General features: G+C 44.2%; 1 protein-coding gene across 2 annotated transcripts in view; it reads right to left on the reverse strand.

The window, feature by feature from the left end:
* CDYL (chromodomain Y like) overlaps window positions 1-18751 on the reverse strand; it is a 211348-nt gene extending 192597 nt beyond the window's left edge. For both annotated transcript variants that reach the window (XM_053602681.1, XM_053602680.1), the window contains exon 1: window positions 18337-18751. In XM_053602681.1, coding sequence (XP_053458656.1) covers window positions 18337-18360 — 24 coding nt within the window. In that variant the 5' untranslated portion in view covers window positions 18361-18751. The remainder of the gene's footprint in view (window positions 1-18336) is intronic.
* Between the last annotated feature and the right edge of the window lie 2899 nt (window positions 18752-21650).

Here is a 21650-nt window from a genome sequence, read left to right on the forward strand (position 1 = left end):
CCAAAGGCAGAAAGAAATAATAAAATAAAAGACAAAGATATAACGAAAAGAATAAATAGAGCCAAACCTGATTCTTTAAATAAATCAGAGAAAATATCTATTAAAAAAAGGAAAGTATAAGTTCAGCGCCCACAGCACAGTGGTTATGGTGCCAGCCACATACACTGAAGCTGGCAGGTTCAAGCCCAGACAGGGCCAGCTAAACAACAATGACAAGTGCAACAAAAAATAGCCAGGCGTTGTGGCAGGAGCCTGTAGTCCCAGCTACTTGGGAGGCTGAGGCAAGAGAATAACTTAAGCCAAGAGTTGGAGGTTGCTTCGAGGAATAAATCTAAGAAAGGCTACTCAAAACTTTCAAAATGTTTTTAACATAAAAGACACACCTGAGTAAGGGATCACATCCCCCGTGCTCTTAGAGCCATTCCCTCTTCTCCATCGCAGGGAAAGCATTCTAGCCACTCTCCCAGTGTGCACACTCTCCCCTTCCTGTTAACTCCATCTGCTCAACACTCCCTAAGCAGTACCTCCAATGTCAATAAATGGCAAATTCATTCTAGCTACTCAAGGCTAAAAACCCTGAATTCTTTGCATTCCTTTCCATTCCCTCACATTCAATATCCAATCCATAAGTAAATCTTGCTCAGCTCTACCTTCAAAATATACCTGAGAGGAATCACTACCTCCTAATACTACCAGCCAGGTTTTAAACCACCATCATCTTTTGCCTGGATTATCTGCTAACCTCCTAATCTGTTTCTCTTCAGATATCCAGACAGTAGCAAACACGACCTTTAAAAATTTTTAATTTCAGGGTGGTGCTCGTAGCTCAGTGGGTAGGACGCCAACCACACGCACAAGGCTAGACGGTTTGAACCCAGGCCCTAAAACAACAATGACAATTGCAACAATAAAAAGAAAAAATAGCCAGGGGCAGCACCTGGGGCTCAAAGGAGTAGAGTGCTGGCCCCATATACCAGAGGTGGCGAGTTCAAACTCAGCCCCCGCCAAAAACTGCAAAAAAAAAAAAAAAATAGCCAGGCATTGTGGCAGGCACCTGTAATACCAGCTACTTGGGAGACTGTGGCAAGATAATCGCTTAAGGCCAAGAATTTGAGGTTGCTGTGGACTATGACACCATGCATTCTACAGAGGGTGAAAGGTGAGACTCTGTCTCAAATAAATAAATAAATAAATAGCATCACCACCCAAAGCCACTAGAACTGCAATACGATTGCTGCCACCACCCAAACAAGTTCCTCTTGCAGGAGCTTTACAGATTATGCCCACCGCTGCGCCTCCAGTGCCACAGATTAACATGACTACAATGCAACCGCATCCCCAACCCAACAGGGTTTCTCATGCAATTCAACAAGATGATCCTAGTGTATAGATGGGAGAGCACACCACCAAGAAGAGCTGAGAAATTTTTCAGAGGAAAAGGAAAAACACAACATGAAGATACATGACTCGGCGCCTGTTACTCAGTGGTTAGGGCACCAGCCATATACACTGGGGCCAGCGGGTTAGAACCCAGCCCGGGCCAGCTAGACAACAGTGACAACAAGAAAAAAAATAGCCAGGCGTTGTGGCAGGCACCTGTATCCCAGCTACTTGGGAGGCTGAGGCAAGAGAATCACTTAAGCCCAAGAGTTTGAGGTGGCTGTGAGTTATGACGCCACGGCACTCTACCCAGAGTGACACAGTGAGACTCTTGTCTAAAAAACAAAAACCATAAAGATACATGGTGAGCAAGTTTTTAAGACTTATAAAGCCCTGCTATTGAGACCGTGTGATATAAATTAGGAACAAGCACTTAATACCAATTTAAAAGAAGAAACTAATCCCTACATGAATGAAAACATCTATACAGAGGTGGCAAGTAAGTCGGGGGAAAAATGTTCTGTTTAATATGTAAATAGAACAGATTATTCACATTTAAAAAATAAATTAGACCCCAATCTTAGGTTACACATAAAGATAAACTGTAGGTAGATAAAAGTTCATATTGTAAAAAGCAAAATATTTACATGAAAATACAGAAGACAATAATCTTGGGGCAAGTATTCTTAAACAAGAAACAAAATGAGAAAAAAAATTGACTTCATTAAAACACCGAATTCCATTGCTTTGGGAAGTGAAACATGTAACTACATTATTGACTTAAAAATGCTTAAAATGAAGACCAAAACCATAAATCAGAAGGTATTTTCAACTTACATAACAAAGATTAGCATCCATTACATAGAAAGATCTCCAAGAAACGAGTAAGAAAAAGCAAAAGAAAAGTGAGCCAATGATAAAGAAAGGTTTTCATATAAAATTCTACAGTTCCTTCAGGTTTACTTCTGTCTTCTGCTAAAACAGCATGTTTATAATTCTGTTTTTATGAAATAGTCACCTATATACCTCCACTGTCCTGCCTATATCTATACAGAGATGTCTGGCAGGAAGGTCCTCTGTGGTTCCTGACAGACGACCACATAGGATTTTTTTTTCTTTCTTTGACCTCCATCTTCTTTGCTCAATAAACATACATAAGCCTTTACATCCAAACCATACTAAGGTGATGAGACTGTGTGAACTCTAGAATTCAAAAGGTCTGCCTGCCAAATGAATGTCAGCCACTTCAAGTTGAGGACCTTAGAAGGCCAAACTCTTAGCTCAAAGAGGCTAAGAAATTTTCTCAGAACTTTCTACTGTTTCAGGACTGCCCTCTGACAGTTTTTTGAATATTCTCCATGGTACTATGTCTTCGCTGCCTAAAACAGAAATAGATTTCAGGATGAACCACAATAATTCAGAACCACAAGTCTAGTGAGGCTGATGATGTGTTTTAAATCAAAAGCAGTTTCTCACACACAAAATGAAGCATCTAAATTAAAAAAAAAAAAATCATCATTAGGCCCCAGGTTTGTTCCCTCTGCATCTCACTGATTCTCAGATCTTCTTAATTTGCACACACTAAATCTTTTTGACCCTATGGAGTAAGTTTTACAATGCACGATGTTACTGATGACAAAGATCACAGAATGATTTCTTTGGCATTGGTGCTTTCTTGATTCTTCGTGATAGTGCTTTCTGCAGGAGTCCCTCCATATTTGCACTGTACCAATCTGCTCCCTTAATGTAGTCTCCAAATAGGACTTTGCACTATTTTTAAAAAATAAAAACCTCATTAACAGACGTCAAATCATCGTTTGTACTCATCCTTTGTGGAAATTTTCCAATTCTCTTCCAAAGTGAGCACTTGCTGATGTTCACTGGACAAAACTTTCCCTTTGGACAAATCCAACCACTGATCTTCTCTGTTTTCCTCAGTATTTTGTGCTTCATAACAGGTATCTTTGATGACAAAGATTGATGATCTTGATGATACATTAAATTCATTCACTTTTCAAATTTGCTTAATCTTGCACAAAGCTTATTAATTTTTTACCCTATAATTAGTTACTTGTTTTGAGGTCCATGCAATAGTTGTACCCAGGTGCTGTGCACAGGAAACCTACTGGCTGCCTTTGAAATTATAGGTAATGAGTTGAGCCATCCTATTCTGCTCCAATAAACTGCGTTAGGTCTAGTCCTATCTGTTCTATGTCCTGCTTAATGATCCCAAGCGGGCAAACACTGAAGAAAAAAAAAGGGCAGATTTGGGTATTTTTTAATTACCATCATCTGACAGCTTACACTACAATGACTTTAAGAAACTCTCATAACTCTAGTCCTTATATGAAGAAAAATGAGGTGTTTTTTATTATTCTTGTTAAGGATACATATCAGTATATGTCTCAGAGAAAAACATCTCTAACATCACCTTAAAGTAAGTCATAGGCCCAGTACAGGGGCTTATGCATAGCACTTTGGGAGGCTGAGGTGGGACGATCCCCTGTGGCCAGGAGTTTGAGATCACTTTAAGCAACACAGCCAGACCTCATAGTCACAAAAAAAATAAAAAGAAAGAAAGAAAAAAAACTTAGCTAGGCATGGTAGCACAAGTCTGTAGTTCCAGCTACTTGGGAGGCTGAGGCAAGAGAATTGGTTGAGCCTAGGGGTCTGAGGTTGAAGCCAGCGATGACACCACTGCACTCTAACCTAGGTGACAGAGCAAGACCGTCGCAAAAAAGAAAAAAAAAAGTAAACCCTAAACCACAGCAGTAACAGCTCCTGAACTCTGACAGGCTTTCATTTAGAATGCAAAAGGTCACTTACATATAGCATGAAGTCACCTTATTGTTAACTGCTCGTTAAAAATGTGTTAAGTGGGCGGCGCCTATGGATCAGTTGGTAAGGTGCCGGCCCCATATACCGAGGGTGGCGGGTTCAAACCCTGCCCCGGCTGAACTGCAACCAAAAAATAGCTGGGCGTTGTGGCGGGCGCCTGTAGTCCCAGCTACTCGGGAGGCTGAGGCAAGAGAATCGCTTCAGCCCAGGAGTTGGAGGTTGCTGTGAGCTGTGTGATGCCATGGCACTCTACCGAGGGCGATAAAGTGACTCTGTCTCTACAAAAAAAAAAAAAAATGTGTTAAGTAGGGCGGCACCTGTGGCTCAGTCGGTAGGGCGGGTGACAGGTTCAAACCCAGCCCTGGCCAAACTGCAACCAAAAAATAGCCGGGCGTTGTGGCGGGCGCCTGTAGTCCCAGCTACTCGGGAGGCTGAGGCAAGAGACTCGCTTAAGCCCAGGAGTTGGAGGTTGCTGTGAGCCGTATGAGGCCACGGCACTCTACTGAGGGTCATAAAGTGGGACCCTGTCTCTACAAAAAAAAAAAAAAGTGTTAAGTAAAAAGATTTCAAAAAACTTACACAATCTTCATATTTAAAAGGCTTCATCAGTATTGTTATTTAGAAATTCTCTTCAAGAAAGCTTTCAAATACTACTTAAACAGCTTCTTGCTAATACAGTGTATATCCAAAATAGATAACTAGGGAGAAAAGTAAATTTTCCTGTTTATTGCTTTCATATCATGATCAATGTCTTGACTAAAAACCCTGGATGACAGGTCCTAAACTGATGGTCATGGACAGCAGGAGTGAGAAACCCCTTCCACGAAGGACAAACAATGTATTTGGGGTGAGGGGCACCAAGAGCAGTTTAGTCTGGTTCAAAGTTGGTATGTTTTAGAAATACAGAAGGATTTTATTGTTCACTTGATTTTTTTCCCTTACAAAGAAAAACACTGAACTTTTCTGGATGAAGCGGTTCCACACTGCATGATGGGTGCAGTGGGGCAGGCACAAAGAAGAGGCAGGAAAGACGAACACACTCCACACTGACCCAGGGACAGGACAAGTGAGCCAGAGAAAACAGCAGAACAACAGGATTTGGAAATGACTCTGAACCAAGAGCTCAGGTAATGACTTAATTCTCACTGATAGGAACTTCTGACACAACACTGCCCCTCAAACGCTCAGGAAGCACTCCACAGAGCCCCCAGTGCCACCTTGACCTTAGGTACTAGGTGCTTTGGTTTGAGTCCCTGGAGTTCCTGACCCTGGGATTGGGAGAGGTACCCGGAGGGAGGCTGCCAGCCCTGGGGACAGACTGTGGAGGGGGGCCCACTGGGAGTATGGCTGGCGTCTTCCCCTTGCCCCCAGATGCCACTAGTGAGAGAAGTACAAATGGAAAGCAGGAGAGGCCTGGGATGTTTCAGTACCACCTGGCATTCCTGGGACAAAAACCCAGAGCAGCAGCACATGGGCCTCTACTCCCACTGGGGGCGGCCCCACACAACCACAGAACAGGGGCCCTAACTCACACCGCTTCACCACAGGGACAGCCCAAAGGAGGACAACTCATGGGGTGCAATTGAGAAAGTGGCAACATCCCTTGTCCCGGGAAAGCAGGGCAGACACCAAGTCAGTGGGGTCCTCACGGGGTATGAAGGTGCTGGCCATGAGGCCGGCAGACCATAGACTCCAGGGAAATGCAGGTCACGCTTAGGTATTAATTCCCCACTACTGAGTGCTGAATGGAGGTGAGGCGCAGATAGTAGGATTTCCACCCTGTGTTCAGTTCCCACCCCAGTCACCCGGCACAGTGAAGGTTTAGGGACTTGGCAGGACATTCCAGGTTTTCCAGAGACGTAGTGCACGTTAATGTTCTTAACTGCTCCAAAGTTTCTTTTCAAACTCTAAGGGAAGCACTTTCCTTCAAAGGAAAAGAGACCTGCTCCACTACTGAAAAAGCCTTCTAAATAGCTCACCAAATCCCAAGACACACTCCTCTCTCCTCTGCCACAGAATTCGGCCAAGTAGAGCCCCAAGACAAGGACCCTGAGATTTTTACATTCCTTTTAGAGATATAAGAGATTGCATTTTAGACAGCCTTCCCCTCCCGCGCTTCATGATTTTGGTCTTCCCTCCCCAGCCACCTTCCACCAACATTGAGGGGTGGTGCTTCTGTAAAGCTGTCCAGCTTAGGACCATGGTCTCTTCTCTGTTGATTCTGACCAGGTTCCTGGGCAAGCTGAACGTGTTTGGTCTCGGCACTGAACTTCTTCCTGCTAGGGTGTACCTATACTATACACTTCAACAGTCTTGTTTTCACGATCATTTATACTTAATCTACGTCATCACTGCAATCTCATCATTTTCAAGCAGCCCAAACCTGAGGCTACTTAGGAAGAAGGATTATCTCCCTAAGGAATACACATTTAAATAGGTATCTATTAATTTAATCAAGAATTCTCAAAAAGCTCATTTGCGAGCAGAAAGTAGTGGTGCTGAAGGATTGTGTGCCAAATAGTTCTGGAAGAAATTTTACTCATATGTGCACAGCAAATCATAGTCTATTTGGCACCCCTCAAACACACATGCGAACACATCCCTACTTCTCTCCATCCTTACAAGTGACAACAAAATGATTACCTCTTGCTTTAAGCTCAAAAGCTTATCTGCACACAGAGGGCAGGCAGAGAACTGAGACAGTTCAGGAGCTGGTCCTGCTGCAGAACAGGGGCTCCACTCCACCCCTGAGGTGTAAGACAGGTGGGGAATTTCCTTCTTCACTGCACGGATAAAAAGCTAGGTAAGCAAAAGTAGGAAGCCACTATCCTACTTCCCAGGCCAGAGCTTTGAAAGGCTACTAACAGTAAAGAAGCCAAGGTCAAAGGCCAGGACAGGAGGAATGACGCTTCCATTCAAAGGGGATGTGGCAGAGGGATGATCAGGTTGAAGGTACCAGAGTTGGACACGGGATCAGTGAACTCGGAGGGGGAGAAGGGATGAAGGGTGAAGACAAGTTTTCCAAGGGGACTTTGGTCTAGCCCACAAATAGGGAGGAGTTTCAAAGCAGACAGACCCCCATTCTGACATGGGCTCTACAAACACTCCACGACCCACTCCAAGCAACAGCACCATCACTCTTAAGTACAGCACAACCTCTGTAAGTTGACCACCCAAGGGCCTGTAACAAATTGGTCAACACATGAAGATGGTCAACGTAAGGAATTAGGCCTACTACACTGATAAATACATGTGGTGCATGACTGGTCTATGAAAACTAGGTCAACTTAAGGAGGTGGTCAAGGTAGGGAGGTGGTCAACTATGGAGGGTCTACTGTACAGAGAGAATCGGCAGGCAGATTTGAGATTAAAAACAGCTAGTGCATGGGCGGCGCCTGTGGCTCAAGGAGTAGGGTGCCGGTCCCATATGCCGGAGGTGGCGGGTTCAAACCCAGCCCTGGCCAAAAAACCACAAAAAAAAAAAACCAGCTAGTGCACCTTCTCTTGAACATGTAGCAGTTAAAATTATTTTAGACAAAAACAATTTTTAAACTTCACTGGGAAAAAAGTTTCTAAAACAAGCTTTTTAAAAAATCATTTTTTTTGACTGCGTAATTCAAACTTTCTTATCTATATCTCATCAAATCAGCTAAAACTTCCTTTACCCACTATCATTATGGAAGACAACACAGTTAAGTGTTCTGACACCAGAGTAGCAGGAGATCAAGGGTCACATGAAGCCACTAACCCACAGCTCATCTTCCTGAAACACCAACCTCCCTCAACATGGATGGAGAAGAGTTAACTGGTAAGTATTTGTAAAACATACAATACAGCTAGCTAGACATAGTGGTACACCCTTTCTCAGGAGGCAGGTACCATCACTTGAGCCCTTCAATCTTTTTCAAGAAAGATGGGGGAAAAAAACCTCAAAATATTTATTAAATCCAGAAAATTATATGGAGTATATAGTCAACATCACACAGGTTTTAGGATAACATGAGATTTCAAAAACATGTCAAGCTTGTGGAGACCGTTCCTCCCTGATCCCGTCTCCATCTCCTGATGAGAATACCTGCTCATTCTCTGCAGTTAGAAGGACTTGAGTGGAAATTGTGGAAAAGTGTACCAACCATAAAAGTAAACTTAGTTTTGTGACAGCCTTTGTAAATATATACCTTTTCTTTTTTCTTTTCTTTCTTTCTTTTTAAGACAGAGTCTTACTTTATCACCCCCAGTAGAGTGCTGGGACATTATAGCTCACAGCAACCTCAGACTCTTGGGATCAAGCGATTCCCTTGCCTCAGCCTCCTAAGTAGCTGGGATTACAGGCACCTACCACAACAACTAGCTATTTTTAGAGATGGGGGGGTCTCACTCTTGCTCAGGCTGGTCTCGAACTCCTAACTCAGGCAATCCACCCGCCTCGGCCTCCCAGAGTGCTGACATTACAGGCACGACCCACTGCGCCTGGCCCTAATATATGCCTTTTCATAAGCATGCCCTTCACGTGCTTTGAGGGACTCCAGGTTGTCACAAGCCTCTGTTATTCCAGAACCTGGTGCACCACCACCAGCTACTCTCTCTGGCTAACTTCATGAACAAAGATAATATTAACTCATATGCCTCTGGCAGATCCTTCTTCCTGACCAACATGCTAAGGAAACCAAGTTAAGTCTAAGCATATTATGCGTAAAATAAGGTCAGTGGGCTCCAAGAGAGACCCAGAGCTGCCCAGTGTGCATGTCGGGGGGGTGATGCCGTCCTAGGTAAGAAGACTTTTGGTCCTGGTTCTCAGATATGCTTAACAGGTGAGGTGTCCACATCAGTTACATGCCACAGTAAGAAATGTTTCTTCATGCATCTTTGTGATGCTTTGAAATCCTAAACAGTAAACTACTGATGAAAATCAGGTTCATTTGAACCAATGAATACTCACAATGTGCAATCAACATTGTTTGGTTTTATCAACAAATGCAAGAAACTACCAACCGCTACAAAACTTCACAGCAGAGGCCCATTACAAATGGAAATAGGACAAAAAGACATTTTCTAATTATACAGAAGCTAATTTCTCCAACTAGAGAACACTATTGCTAGATGGCATCTCCTACATATACACACCTTTTTTTATCAATGAGCTGAACACAAAACTCATTTTAATACTAACATTTTAAATACTCTTTCTAGGAATATGATCCCCCCAAAATTACTTGTACAGTTCTATTTTCTCTTCAAAATATCATGTAAAGAAAGTTTTTTTAAAACAAGATACCTAAGTGTACTATTTTCACATATAAATATTAATCTCAAACAACCTAACTCCAGTCACCATAATATTCATACTCTAGCTAAGCTAAAGTCAGGTACTGCTGTCTACCACACTCATGTCTTCATGGGCACTACAATACACAGACAGACATGGGGCCAACCAACCATTCCAAAAGAAAAGTACACACAATGTTATTCCATGCCCAGAGAAAGTAATGTACAAGTAGGTACAAATTCATCCCTGTAGTGCAAAACAAAAGGTAAATTGGTCACACGGAATCTGAAGGGGACTCCTGCTGATAGAGAACTCTGTGAGGTTCTAAATGAGGACTGCACTGAGGCCAGCAAGGTGGAGGATCTACCCAAGCTGGAGGATCCACCGCTGCCTAGAAAAATGGCAACTCACAGGTGAAGAGGAAGGGATGGGCTGTGTGTGTGGACAAGGCAAGCCAAAAGGTCTGGCCACACTAGCACAGAGTTGAGCAGGCCAAACTCAGGGAAAGAAAAGTTAGAGAAGGCAAGTTTATACAGTCACATGTTCCTTGATGATGGGGATGCCTTTTGAGAAATGTGTTGCTGGGTGATTTCACTCTTAAGCGAATATCAGAGTGTACTTCCACAAACCTAGATAGTACAGCCTTATAGTACACAAGTGGACTATATGATAGGCCTTTTGCTCTAGCCTACAATCTGTACAGCATGTTACTGTACTGAATACTGTGGACAACTGTATCACACTGGTTAGTATTCCTGTATCTAAACATATCTAAATAAATGCAGTATTATCATAGGACATCTGTCATATATATCTCCAGTCCATTACTGAGATATCACTATACTGTGTATGACTGTATGTTGAAGTAGGTAGAACGAAGGTGTTGAACATTTTGCTTTGGAAGGAATTTTGCTGCAGCTATTTTATCTATTTTCATAAACAGTCCACTTGATACCTATTTTATTTGCATTTTCAACATCATTAGGTAAATATCAAGAGGGCTCAAACCCTTGATCCTTGCTCAAGATAATCACAAAACCAAAATCAGTAAGGTTTCTACAGGTTCTGGGAAAAAGGGCAAGCAAGGTTCCAAAAGGCCCTTCCACTATAAAACAACTAGATGGTCAATAAGATATAACTCTTCATTCTTCACTGAGCTTGCAGGAAACAAGGAAAATATCCCGAGTGCCTCAGTTAACTCCTACCAACCCAACCACAATGAATAACTCAATCATAAAAGTGAATAAGCACCAAAGACTAAGAGAGTGAGCGGCAGTTTTGATGGAGAAAATGCCCTAGAATATTTAAGGGGAGGTGGGGGGAATAAAAAAGTAACTTTGGGACTTAAAAACTCAATGGATGAATTAAATCACAGATTAAACACAACTCATTAGTGAACTACAGGTTATACCCAAGGAAACAGCTAATACACAAAAACATGCAACACACAAAAAGAAAATAAAGGAGATGGAAATAAAAAGGTAAGGGACGAAGAGGAAAGAATGAGAAGATCTAAAACATGCCTATTTTGGAATTCCAGAAGAGTATTTGAGAATAAACTGGCCAAGAAAATTTTAGAACTGATGAGGCACAAATCACAAAAGCACCACAACATATACCAAGCTTACTGATAAAAAGAATGTCGCAGAAAATACACTGTAATAGAAGTAGAGAACACCAAAGTCAAAGACACGACATGAAAAGCAACCAGAGACAAAAGACAAATCTCCTAGAAAGGAACTACATGTACACTGACAACCACCTTCTCAAGAATTCAGAAGGCAGAAGACAAGTGAACAGTGTCTTTAAAAAGCTATGTGAAGTATGATTCTGTTTTTCAAAAATGAAGGCAAAATATATTTCCAGATGAAAACTTGAAACTTTTCAACCCATAGTGCTTTACTATAGAAATCTCTAAAGGACATGGTTGAGAAAACATTCCCCAAAGGAAGTTTAGAGATAGAAGACTGATGATTAAAGAAATTCATAAAGATATAGGTAAATCTAAACATTACAGGAAATAAGGTACTTTTTTGTGAGGGTTTTTCATGGCCAATAATAAAACACTAGAAGTAGAATGTGAGTTCTGGGGCGGATCAAGATCCAAGAATTCCAAAGTCCTTGCACTGTCAGAAGGGCCCTTACTTGCTGACTACCTTTAGACTTTGTGTATGTGTAACTTCAAGAATAGTCCCCCTTACAGATTGAAAATAGCATACAGCTTCCAAACCTAATCAGTGACATTTTAGTACCATTTTACTATAGGCCACGGCACAAGTAAGTTTGACAAAAATAATGGCAAGGTGATTTAGGAAGGGCAGGTAGCAAAGTCAAGTCTTAGTTCAAAGGTCTCAAGAGAAGTTTTAATACTTGTTTGGGTGCTAGATCCCTCTGTGAGTCAAATGAAAGAGGTTGATCTTCTCCTACAGAAAAAAATAGTTAATATGTATTTGTACAAATGCAATAGGCCTTTTCCAGCTTAAAAAGCTGAAGAGGGTGGTGCCTGTGGCTGAGTATATGGTGCCGGCCCCATATACGGAGGGTGGCGGGTTCAAACCCAGCCCCCGCCAAACTGCAACAAAAAAATAGTTGGGCATTATGGTGGGCGCCTGTAGTCCCAGAGACTCAAGAGGCTGAGGCAAGAGAATTGCCTAAGCCCAAGAGTTGGAGGTTGCTGTGCTGTGAGCTGTGACATCACAGTACTCTACCAAGGGTGACAAAATGAGACTCTGCCTCTAAAAAAAAAGCTGAAGAGAATTAAGCTTGTGCAGGTAACAGTTAAGTCAGAAGTTCTCTCCATCTTAGAGTTGATACCAAGTAAGCAGATGAGTGTGAAAGAAACAGCAGAAGCATGATGTTGGGTAAAGGGGAAACCTTAAGGTAAAGGACGAGGAATGGAGAGTCATTCCTATAATTCACTCTTCTATTATAATCATTTAGCAATTATATAACTATTGCAGTATTCTGAACTGTGAAAAATAATGACCAGAAAATGATCCCACACTTTAAAGCACTTAACACTCCAGTGGACACACATACCAAGCAAAGACAACAGAAAACAAAAATTACAACACCCTTAGCTATCTACCTGTGTGATTAATACTCCCTTCCTGAAATGACTCAGTCAATACCTGGCAATGCTCAAGGAGCCTGCGGAAAGGACCAGTCCAGTCCACCCAGTGCCCCAGTTCTGCTAGGAACATCGCCCCTACCTCCTGACCTCCATGGATGGTAGCCTTAGGGTCTGAAACAAAGCAGCATGTTTCCAAAGGCTCCTCAATCTCCCCACATTCCAAAAGGAAGGAAGCTTCTTAAAACATAAGATTCCTGCCTCTATACAAACATTGAAAAATTATAGTCTCATGGTTTTCATCCAAGAATCTGTACTGTAAAAGGATCCCAAGACGTTCCACTTGCAAGCATACATGATATAAAAACTATCACTCCTTATTTCCAAAAAAATAATCCATTTGAGGGTTGGTTTTGTTCATATTTGAACTGTGAGCCAGAACATTACAAAGAAAGCGTTGTCTATACACGGTAAAATTATGCTCAGCACAACTACAAACAAAAAAACAGCCGGGCGTTGTGGTGGGGGCCTATAGTCCCAGCTACTTGGGAGGCTGAGGCAAGAGAATCGCTTAAGCCCAAAAGTTCAGAGGCTCAGCACAACTACAACCAAAAAATAGCCAGGCATTGTGGCGGGGGCCTGTAGTCCCAGCTACCTGGGAGACTGAGGCAAGAGAATCGCTTAAGCCCAAGAGTTCAGCGGCTCAGCACAACTATAACCAAAAAATAACCGGGCGTTTGGCAGGGACCTATACTCCCAGCTACTTGGGAGGCTGAGGCAAGAGAATCGCTTAAGCCCAAGAGTTTGAGGTTGCTGTGAGCTGTGATGCCACAGCAGTCTACTGAGGGTGACATAGTGAGACTGTCTCAAAATAAATAAATAAAATCATTACAGAGCATGAGAAAAAAGTCTATGCTTCTTAGAAACCACAGCAAGAATGAAAAAACACTTATTCTGGCACACAAGAATTGCAAGTAAATTAAATGGAATAGCACATGAGATATCTCCACACTATTATTTGGGCAAATAAATAATATTCTTAGCACTTCACAGGATGAAAGTCTATTTTCAAAATACACATACATACCATACATATACATTTGACCTCACTGCCCCACAATCAATTCCAGAAGACAAAAGTTCACTTTTTCCTTTTCTTTCTTTGGTGATCACTTTTGTTGTTGCAGTTGCAGTTTGGGCAGGGCCAGGTTTGAACTCACCATCACCCTGGGTATATGGGGCCAGTGCCCTATTCACTGAGCCACAGGCGCCGCCCAGTGATCACAACTTTTTTAGGGACAAACATCCACAGAGGATTACCTGGCCTTTGTGACTTTCATTTGATTCAAATTTTATTTATAACCATGCTTTTGGACCAAAATCCTTGGGATGAATAGGAGAAAGCAGCAGTCTTAATCTAAACGAAGAAGAGTCAAAGACTTACCTTTCCCCGAAATCCTTATCATCTTTCCAAATCAATCAACTTTACAGTATTTTTATTCTTAAAATTTCATTCTTAAAAGCTTACTTTCATTTTTGATTAACTAAAACATGCATGTGTTGGATAAATAGCTTCTCATTAGGGCAGGACTACATCACTGAGAACCTACTGAAATTTAAATTAGCTACAACAGTAGTTCTTGAGTGGAAAACTCCACATCCACTGAGGAAAAAAGGACTTACTAAGACACACAGATAAAGAGAACGCGTCTTCCATTTTAAGTGTACATTCCTTATATGGTCTCACATGAACAAAGTGGTTACTTGACTGCTAGATATATTAAGGTCCTCCTGACCTTAAAGTTTTCTTTAGTGATATAATCACTTTACAGGATACTTTGAAATTTCAAGTCTCAAAGAAGGAAAACAGGTTTGGTTTCAAGGTTTCAGAACTGAGTGGTTTTTTTTTTCTTTTTCTCTTTAAGAATGGAAGAAAATAAAGATGTTTTGCAAAATAATGTAATCACTTAACACCTGGGCAGACTTATCAACTACAAATTGCTTTTACATGCTAATGAAATTTAAGCCTCCCAATTCTTTAGTTATCACCATCCCCATTTCACTGAGGAAAAAGTTCAGGACAGACAGTTACTTACCAAGTCACATAGATTTACATGCAAGTAGCTTCTAGCTCTAAGTCTAGGGATTTAAGTTAGAAGGCCCTTCACCACACCACCCTCTAACCTGCACCTTCCCCCAATCCTAGTGTAAACTGTGGTTCCTAAACAGACTGTGACAGTTGATTACCTAAAGCAGAAGTTAGTGAACTACGACCTGCATGCCAAAAGCAGCCCCCTACCGATGTTTGTGGAACCCGCAAGTTAGGAACAGTTCTTAAATATTTAAAGTGACTGGAAAAAAACAAAAACAAGAATTTTCATGACCCATAAAAATAATATGAAGTTCTAATTTTACTGTCCATAAACAGTTTTACTGGAACATGGCACTCATTCATACAAGTATTGTCTATAGCTGCTTTCGTACAACAACAGGAATGAGTAGTCGCGACAAAGACTGTGCGATCTGCAATGTCTAAAATATTTACTACTCTCTTACCCTTTATATAAAAAGTGTGATGTAAAGGAACATTGGTCTTCTTGTGAAAGCTATGAAGTTCTAATCTACGCTGAATAAAATATCCGTTTTCCAGAATCCTAGCTTGCTAGAAAATTGTAGGGAATAAAATTATCTTTCAACTAATAGCTCTTCAAATTTTGGAAGCCTGATGTTCCAACCCATCTTTTCCAGGACCTGTTCCCTTATTTATTACTCACAAAACATAGTCTCAACAGCCATTTAAGCATTTACTAAGGACCTATGACCATATTCCAGATTCCAGGCTAAGTGTTGGACATATTTCCTTTTAGGCAAGAAAACAAAGGCTTAACAATTAGGTAACTCACCCAAGTTCACATAGCTACTGCAGACCTGGCCTCTTACTAGATACCGAGTTAACTCAAAGAAGCAAGACTCTGTATTTACTTGTCAATACATCCCTCTAGATTTGTGAAGCCTGAGGCCAAACATGAAAGTTTTATTTCAAGTTAGGAAGAACTGGACAAAACAAGGCCTAGACCTGAGCACCAAAGTACTTTAGTGCTGTGCTCAGCCTTGTTAAATGGTAGTGTTCATTTACAAGTGGGTATCATTTCTGTCCCACAAATACTTCCTTGATGAAAATACAACTTTATATCTTCAAAACAAACCAGGCCTCAAGGAAACATTTTAGGTTATAATGCAATAATAATAATCTAATCACTTACTAAATGTTTGCTATGGGAATTGTAGGGTATTCTTTACATATTTTCTCATTTAAACTTCCCACAGAGCTTCCTCCCAGCTCTCTTGAGGGAAGCATTATCTTAATTTCACAGATGAGAAAACTGAGCTTTCAAGACTAAGGTGACAAAGTTGGAATTCGACAATGAGGTTGTCTGACTCCAAATCCAGACTTTCAACTGTTAGGCAAAACTTTCGAATATCAACCCTTAATCATTAATACAATCAGTGTTCCAAGTAAAGATGTTAGAAAACTTGCCCTGAAAGATACTGACCACTACATATTTACCACACATATTTACACTTATTACCTCAACTATACTTTTTCAAAATTAAGTAGAATAAAATCCACCATTGAACAGTTTGTGTGCAGTGGCTCACACCTGTATTCCTAGCATTCTGGGAGGCTGAGGTAGGTGGATTGCTTAAGCTCAGGAGTTGGAAACCTACCTGAGCGAGATCAAGATCCCTGTCTCTACTAAAAATAGAAAAAAACTAGCCAGGCATCAGTGCCTGTAGTCCCAACTCCTTGGGAGGCTGAGGCAAGAGGATGACTTGAGCCCAAGAGTTTGAGGTTGCTGTGAGCTATGATGGTGCCATAGCACTCTACTCAGGGCAACAGAGACTCTGTCGCCAAAAAAAAAAAAGTTAAACTGTGCAGATATTATCATTTATTTGCAATGTACTTATTTCCTCCCCAGTAGAAGCTCTTTGACAGAGCATACACCATTCTCATAACCCCACATCTCCCTATGGAACCTCCACATCGCAGGGGCATTCAATAAACAAGCTAAATGAACATACACTTGGTACAAAATATTACTTATAAATGACTTATGCCAGGAAAACAGCTAGTGGAAATCCTGAAAATATGCAGTAAACAAAGAACTAAATTTATTAAATAATTCATAACTCACTAATGGTAAAGGTGTTGTCTTCAGAATCACTTTTATACACATAGGATACAACTCATGTATAAGGTGCTACTCTCATCCAAACACTGATGGAACTGATTATGCATTTATAATTATAAAAACAAATGCAAGAGAGAATACTTAAGAATAAGTTATTTAAGAATGATCTAATGCAGAAATGAAAATCCCTCAATACTCTCATGCTATGTACTTTCCCACTATATGACTTAACCCGGAAGCCTTCACGCACCCTATCCTCTACTTCTGGGGCTTCCTACACATAACACTTTTCTTCCAAGAAGGGAAGCTCCTTGAGATACAGGGACAGCTTTTTTTTTTTCCTTTTATATCATAGAATGACCTAAGATAGTATCTTGAATACAGTAGGGCACAGCTAATGTGTAAAAAGGTTGAAAAGAATGGAATGATTTTAGTGCCAGCTAAGGTACAATGACCACATACAATGTAAGAAGAAGCTACAACCTTGCCATTAGTTCTACACAAGGCAGCCTCTTCCTGAGAACTTTTGCAAACACTTTTAAAAAGCAACGAAAACTTGCTAGAATACTATCATTGTTGGCAACAAAGGTCCATTCTACAGCGATAATACACCCAGAAGAGAGAAGAAAACTCCAAAGAATCATCTGGGACCATTGTCATAGACGCTTACTTGGGTCCCTAAGCACCCAGGTCTCTAAACACATCGTAAAGGTGAGTCTAGAAGAGTATCCACGAGTTTTAAGTCCCTTATGAAAATGTATTTATAAATATATGTAAAACAGCAGAATCATTTCTTTAAAAGAGCAGAAAGCTTTCCAAACTTCTCTACTCCCAGAAGTCTACTTTTATGTCAAGAAGTTACATGAAGATTTAGAAAATATGCCTAAAGATCCAAATTGATAACTCTCAAACTTGAAGTTGAAGCTGGCAAGCCCAACGCCCATAACTTATAGTTCTCGCTGTACACTTACTTTCTTATTTGCAACGCTGCCGCGCAAATGAATGACGGTGTATCAGCGTTAAATTTAAATTTCCTGGCTCTGGCCACAATGCTAACCTAATTAAAGCGTGGTCAACGCTTAGCATTTTCAGTGCGATATTTCACATCGCTTTGGCTAACAGCAGTCGCACGGGTCCTCTCGTCTCCCCTTCCACCCCATCACAGGCAAAACCCTCTCCAAACGCTTTATTAAATGGTCAGGAAAAACATCTCCCCCCGCACCGCCCACAGTCCCCGCGAAGTGGTAACGGGGGTTTCGCTCCCACTACCCACGCCAAGAACACTTTGAGCTCAGTCTGAACAAGTCACTCGTGTAAGCGCTACTTCCCCACGGCCGGGACCCCCCCCCACCCGCCCGACAACTTGGAGCACCACCTCTGCCCGCGGGCCCCTCGGAGCAGCGAGGCAAGGGCTCCCCTCGTACACATTTCCCGTCCAGCAAACTACAGCCGCGGCGGGGGAGGGGACGCGGCGGGCGCCGGCGGCAGAGCCGGGCCGTCGGGCTGGACGCGGCTGGGGCCGGGAGGGGCGGCAAGCGGCGGGCGGAGAACGGGGGGCGGCCCGAGGGTCCGGGGGGGAGGGGAGGTACCTCATACAGCTCCTCGGAAGCCATGGTGGGCGGCGGAGTTGCGGGCGGGAGGGGCAGGGTCGGGGCGGGCGCCGGCGCCGGGCGGCCGATACTTTGTTTCAGTTGGGTCCCTGCGTGGCCTGCGCTTCCTGCTCCCACTGCCGGCGCCGGGCGCTGAGAGCCGACGAGCCTCTCGCACTCCGTGGCCAGTGCGGGCCAGCGGCGGCGGCGGCGGGGTTGTGCGCAGGAGCAGCTGCGCAACGCGCCCTCGGCGCCCCGCGCTCACTCCCCGGCGGGCCGGCTCGGGCTCGGGCTCATCGTGCCCCGCCGCGGGGCCGGGCGGGCTGGGGCGGGCGCGGCGGCGTTGCGGGCGGCGCGGCTGGATCCGCGGCTCCCCCTCTCCGGTGTAGTGCAAAAAGCTTCCTACTTGCGACCAAAAAACCTGCCCCGGCTACTGAGCATGCCCAGTGCGGCCGCCCGGCCCGGCGGAGCCGCGCTCCCGCGCTCCGGGTTTTCGGGCCGCCCGCGCGGGAGGGACCGGGAGGCGGCGGGGCGGGGCGGCCGAGGGGAGCAGCGGGCTCCACTCTTGGCCAAGCGGGCGCGCCGGCAGACGGCCGGGAGCTAGCCGGCAGGAAGGGGTGGAGCCGGCCGGGATGTGGGTGGGGCCTACGGGACGTGGGCGGGGCTTCGACTTCCCCAAGTCTCGCTTGCGGGGTCGGGCCACGCCAGGGCACCGCCCACCAGCCCGCTTAGACGTGGGCGCTCGCGGCCCCTACTCGGGACCGGAGGGACCTAAGCCTCGAGGAGCTAGTTGGAGGGCGGCGGCACCCACTGAGGCAGGCATCTGAGGGCCCGAAATTGGACAGGGAACAGTGCCGGGGAGCCTACCCACGTCTGGAGCCCAGTGCCCCGACGGTAGCGGCCGTGCTGGCGCATAACGTGCGCTTAGCTCCTAGAGAGCGCAGAGCGGCCGCCTCTGTGTGCCCACTACGGTCCGCCAGTCCTGGCCCGGGCCAGCCCGCAGAGGGCCGGCGGCTTGGCCAGGTGGAACCCCCCTCTTCCCTACCACGTGCCCGACTCCCCTGCGGCCGCCGTCAAGACCCGGAGCCCGGACCTTGAGCCCCGCGGTGTGGCCCGGCGTGCTCGGGCGGGTACGCTCGTTCCGTGGCAGGCCGGGGGTGGGAGCCGGGGGCGGGAGTCGGGCGCGGCGGAGGGCGGTGCGAGGGCGCGGCTGCCTTCGCTCTGCCCGCAGCTTCCCCCACGCCCGGCCTCTGGGTTTCTCTTGGAGCGTCCACCTCCCCCGAAGCAGAGCTGGGAGGGACCGGAATCTGGACTCCCCGGAGGTCTGGGTTCTAAAGGAACGAAGCTGTCAATGGTGGTTCTGGAGGGAACGGTGTGGACTGCCCACAGCAGCGATGGGCTGGCCCTTCCTCCACTTTATAGAGATGGGCAAAGTGGGCCCAGCCCTCACGGCTAGCCGCCAGGGTACACCTGCCGGGGGGCTGGACGTTTCCCCATCGGTGGGGAAAGAAGGGGTATCTTGGCCCAACTCCCCCATAGAGCTGGCAACTCCAAACCTTCCTGCCGCACACAGTGGAACTTCACGGAGCACTGCAGAGCTATTTTTTCACATTCTTCCCCAGGCCCTACAAGTGGAAGCCTTCACCACTTCCTACGTCTCTCCCAATGCATCCTCTCCGGTCACCCCATTGCTTGCTGCTCTAGCTAACCTTGGTTGCTAACCCATCTCCCAGCCGCCAGACTCCTCCCTCCACTTTTCTTCCTAAAAGCCTATTCGTTTGTGCCCAGACAGCATTTTAACAACTACGGGGCTTTGCACAGACCCCGCTGAGTTTCCTGCCCTCCCCATGCCCAGGAACAAGCACAAAGCTGGCCCTTGAATCGCTGAGTCGAATCGCCTTTCTCTTCATGCGGGTGCTACTATCTGCAATCCCGTCTTTGGAACCTAAAACTCCCAGCTCCGGCGTCACCTCGAAAGCATAGCATTCACGACTTCTAAGGCAATATTAGTTCCTCCCTCTCCAGGGACTCCCGAAACACTACGGGTCCTCCATTGCAGCTCTTATCTGGGTATCTTAATGTTTGTCCACTCTTGCCCCTACCCTCGTCGCCAAACTGTAATCTTAAAACTGAGATCTTCAATAAGACCTCATGTTCAGAATTGAGTCTCTGGCCCCCAGCACTCTTCTCTACATAAAAATAATGGTGTTACTCAATGAGCTGGAATTTCACTGTCCACACGAAAGCCAGATACCTACATATCCAATTCCCATTATCCGGTGCCTGGACAAGAATCAAAAATTAAAGCCTCCACCTCATCTACCAGTCAAGGCGCCTCAAGCTCTGCCTCTTTCCCTGACGGTTCTAGCCAATTCCCATTTCCTCCTCTAAATACCGCCTCTTTCCTCTCACTTAACATTTCCATTACTTGACATGGTACGTTTGGTTACTCTCCAAGCATACCAGTTCTTCAACATGTGTTGTAAGTTCCTTGAAGGCAAGGACCAGGACTTCATACATTTGCAAAGTCTCAAAGCAATTTAGCTCACACTACTGCTGCCAGTGCTCAAATACTTACAGGTGATGGTTAAAAATCACACAAGCAAAATAAACTAGGAAAAGGGGATCTTACAGTAGAAAATGAAAAGAGACATATCATATATAAACCTATATACACTGATAGCCCAATACAAATACAAACATTTCTTCTTTTGCCCAGGACCATCACCTTAATCATCACCACCTTGGTAACAGAACTTGTTAAGCATTTACAAAGAGTTCTGCTATGTGCTTAGTGGTGCGGTAATGTAAAATATATTGTCTCTAATAAGCCTCCAGTACTACCACTGTTGCCGGAGGGACAGAGGAAGAAAGAAGAGTAGAAAAACATCCACAAACCATTGTATTAAGATATTGAGCTAGAACACCAGAGATATGCATACACATAAACACACAAACTCATTTGTAATCGTAGAGTAAGACGATTCTTCCCACTGTGAAAACAAAAGGGGAAAGAATAACAGCCTAAAAAAGTAACTAAAAAATGTCAGTTTATACAGACCTTTAATCCTGATGATCTGGATTATTTATGCTGCTGGTCAACATTAAAAGAATAACCACAGGTAGCCTATGTAACAAAGTAAGAGGAGTAAGCCATTCTCCAAAAATCAGTTCCAGCTACTTCTCTCTCCAACAATTAGTTGGCTGTCTCCCGCACAAGAGATCGGTACTAAGGTACACAACTAGTGACTGAGAGGTTGAGCAACTTTTTAATTGTTTGTTTTGTTCTTTTGATCCACCCTCCATCTAAAGCA

This window comes from Nycticebus coucang, chromosome 9, assembly GCF_027406575.1.
Source record: "Nycticebus coucang isolate mNycCou1 chromosome 9, mNycCou1.pri, whole genome shotgun sequence".
NCBI classification, from domain to species: Eukaryota; Metazoa; Chordata; class Mammalia; order Primates; family Lorisidae; genus Nycticebus; species Nycticebus coucang.